The 2637-nt window shown below is 61.7% G+C and overlaps 1 protein-coding gene across 1 annotated transcript in view; it reads right to left on the bottom strand.

Annotated features, from left to right (window-relative positions):
* Positions 1-2637, bottom strand: part of PARP6 (poly (ADP-ribose) polymerase family, member 6) — a gene marked incomplete at its 5' end in the record, with an annotated part of 5634 nt that overhangs the window by 2749 nt on the left and 248 nt on the right. Inside the window, 9 exons of the mRNA XM_010188838.1 lie at positions 9-28; positions 133-228; positions 577-630; positions 983-1136; positions 1365-1514; positions 1785-1851; positions 1947-2037; positions 2143-2199; positions 2632-2637. The exon at positions 2632-2637 is cut by the window's right edge and continues 84 nt beyond it. Coding sequence (XP_010187140.1) covers positions 9-28; positions 133-228; positions 577-630; positions 983-1136; positions 1365-1514; positions 1785-1851; positions 1947-2037; positions 2143-2199; positions 2632-2637 — 695 coding nt within the window. The remainder of the gene's footprint in view (positions 1-8; positions 29-132; positions 229-576; positions 631-982; positions 1137-1364; positions 1515-1784; positions 1852-1946; positions 2038-2142; positions 2200-2631) is intronic.

Below are 2637 nucleotides of genomic sequence, written 5' to 3'. Positions count from 1 at the left end.
CGCAGAGCTCCCGGGTGCACACCGCCGGCTGCCGAGAGGACAAGGAGCCATGAGGATGGTGTTGTGGGGTGATAACCTGGGGACGGTGACGCGGGGTGACAACCCGCACCCACCCATTCGCTGCGGCCGCACCTTGAGCATGGAGCCGTTCTGGAAGACGTGCTGCTCGTCGCACACCACACAGTACTCATTCAGCGTTGGGATCCGCTGCTCCGCGTACTTCATGATCTGAGGGAGAGGATGGGGGAAGAAGGCCCCCACTAGGGCCACAGTGCTCGGGAAGACGCTCTGGGAAGTGGGAGGGGATGAGCGGGATGTGGGGCAGGAGGGAGGATGCTCCGGGAAGTGGGATGGGGCTAACTGGGATGTGGAGCAGTGGGAAGGACACTCTGGGAAGTGGGATAGGGCTCAGAAGGATACAGGGCAGCAGGGAGGATGCTCTGGGCAGTGGGATGAGGAGGAGGGGAACATGGAGCAGTGGGAAGGATGCTCTGGGCAGCAGGATGAGGATAAGTGGGATGTGGGATGAGTAGGGACGATGCTCCGGGCAGCAGGACAGGGCAGAGTTGGACTCACCTGGACGAGGAAGCCGTATTCCAGCGTCGGGATGTTCTTGCAGTGGCCACCAACCTGCACCAGAGCCGGAGCAGAGCCAGCTGCGTTATCCCCTTTCCCCCACGCACCCCCATTTCTGCGTGGCACTGGCAGGGCCCGTACCACAGTGGGACCCCCACCACGCCAACACCCTCCTGGGGATGCAGCCACAGCAGGGAGGTGGCTCCAAGAGGGGAGTAAAACGCTGTGGGATTCCACAGCTGGCATCCCAGCTCCCCCACCAGCACCCAAGGGTGCCCCAACCTGAGGGGGTCCCAGCATCCCCTGACAAACAATCTGACCCCAGCGACCAGGGAAGAAGGGAGAGGAAAAGCAAACCCCGAGGCGGGGAGGCACCCACCAGGATGTTGAAGGGGGCAACACCTGCCTGGGTGCTGGGGGGTGGGTAGCCGAAAACCTCCACCTTGGGGTTCTTTACAGTGCAGGAGACAGAACGATTCATCAGGCGGTTGACACGTGCCTCAGGGATGCCCAGTTTGCCCTTCAGCACCGAATCTTGGATGACGGGGAAGCTGGGAGACCTGCGGGCACAGAGTCAACTCCAAGGTTTGTTACCATCCCCTACTCCTCCATCACCCAGCACCGAATACACCCTTTGGTTGGAGAAACCTTCACCTCTGCTGGCTCTGGGAGGGAGCAGCAGCGTCCAAGGGGTGAGTGGGGAAACTGAGTCACACCGCCAGGTTCCCCAGCCACCCAGCAGGAGGGGACAGAGGGTTGGCCCCTCGGGGACACCACTGGGGTCTTACTTGGGGATGGGGGAGAAGATGCTGAGGCCAGCGCGAAATTTCTTGATGGTGCCACTTGTCTTGAACCAACTGTGCCGCTTCTCCTGCTGGGTCTTCAGGAAATCGTTGCTGAGATGTTTCCATTGCTGGGACGTGAACATGCCCAGGATCCTGGCAGAGAGGTGGCACAGATGCTTGAGCTGGGTGCCAGCACCCATGGGTGCTTCGGTGCCCACAGAGCCCTGCTGCTTGGTGGTCCATGCCACCCAGCTCCTCTTCTTCCCCACCTAAAGCCAGCTTTGAGCCCATCATGGGACCATGTGGCACATAAAAGTTGGTGGCCTGGGGACATGTGCCACTTGGCTGTTTTGGGGCAAAACGGTGATGCTGTGGACCACCCCACCCACCACCCTTGGGTGCCCGTTGTGTTTCAGTTCTTACTTCTTCAGCTGCAGACCCAGCCCGAAGCCCTCCTTGTTGGATGGCTGGAAAACCTCGATGGATGGTTCTGCAGGGAGAGAGAGGAGGACAAGCCATGGGTGCCACCGCTGTCCTCATCCCCAGGGCACACAGGGACACCATGTCCTGGCCACCCCCACTCACCGGGGCCATCGAGGTACTGGGAGAGGGAGAAACGCAGGCGGAGGACGATGGGCTCCGTCCGCAGCACCTTCCACGCCGTCGCCACCTCCTCCTGCCGAGGAAGAGCTGCCATCAGGCACAGCCACAGGGAAATTGGGGGACCCCCAGGTGTGCATTTTCCACCCCCTGCGCTGGCAGGGGCACCCCGAGGACTCACATCGAGGAAGCTGATGTTCACATGGAGGTCGATGTCCACGTCATCGATGGTCCCATACTCCCTGTGAAGACATCATGGAGACATGATGGGCTGGCACAGCGATGGGACCACTGTCCGGGGGGCTGTCCTGGAGGGTGGTGATGGGCACGCGTGGCTCCCCGTGTATCAAGTGTGTGCAACCCCCGAGACCGTGGTGGCATGGGGAGAGCACCCAGGTTGAGGATGGGTGCTTGGGGGTGGCATGGACGGGTATTCAGGGGATGGTGTAGTTGGGTGCCCTGGTGATGGTGCAGTCAGGTGCCCTGGGATGTCATGGACGGGTGCTTCGGGAATGGCGCAGTTGGGTATCCCAGGGATGGTGCAGTTGGGTGCCCTGGAGATGCCATGGCTGGGTGCCCAGGGACAGCACAACTGGGTGCCCTGGAGATGCCCTGTCTGGGTGTCCCGGGGACAGCACGGCTTGGTGTGGGGGCTGGCGGCTGCACCCACCTGACG

Source organism: Mesitornis unicolor, unplaced genomic scaffold (assembly GCF_000695765.1).
Source record: "Mesitornis unicolor isolate BGI_N332 unplaced genomic scaffold, ASM69576v1 scaffold30277, whole genome shotgun sequence".
Classification (NCBI taxonomy): Eukaryota; Metazoa; Chordata; class Aves; order Mesitornithiformes; family Mesitornithidae; genus Mesitornis; species Mesitornis unicolor.
The sequence above is the reverse complement of the archived record's forward strand: the minus strand, read 5'-3'. Positions and strand labels throughout refer to the sequence as shown.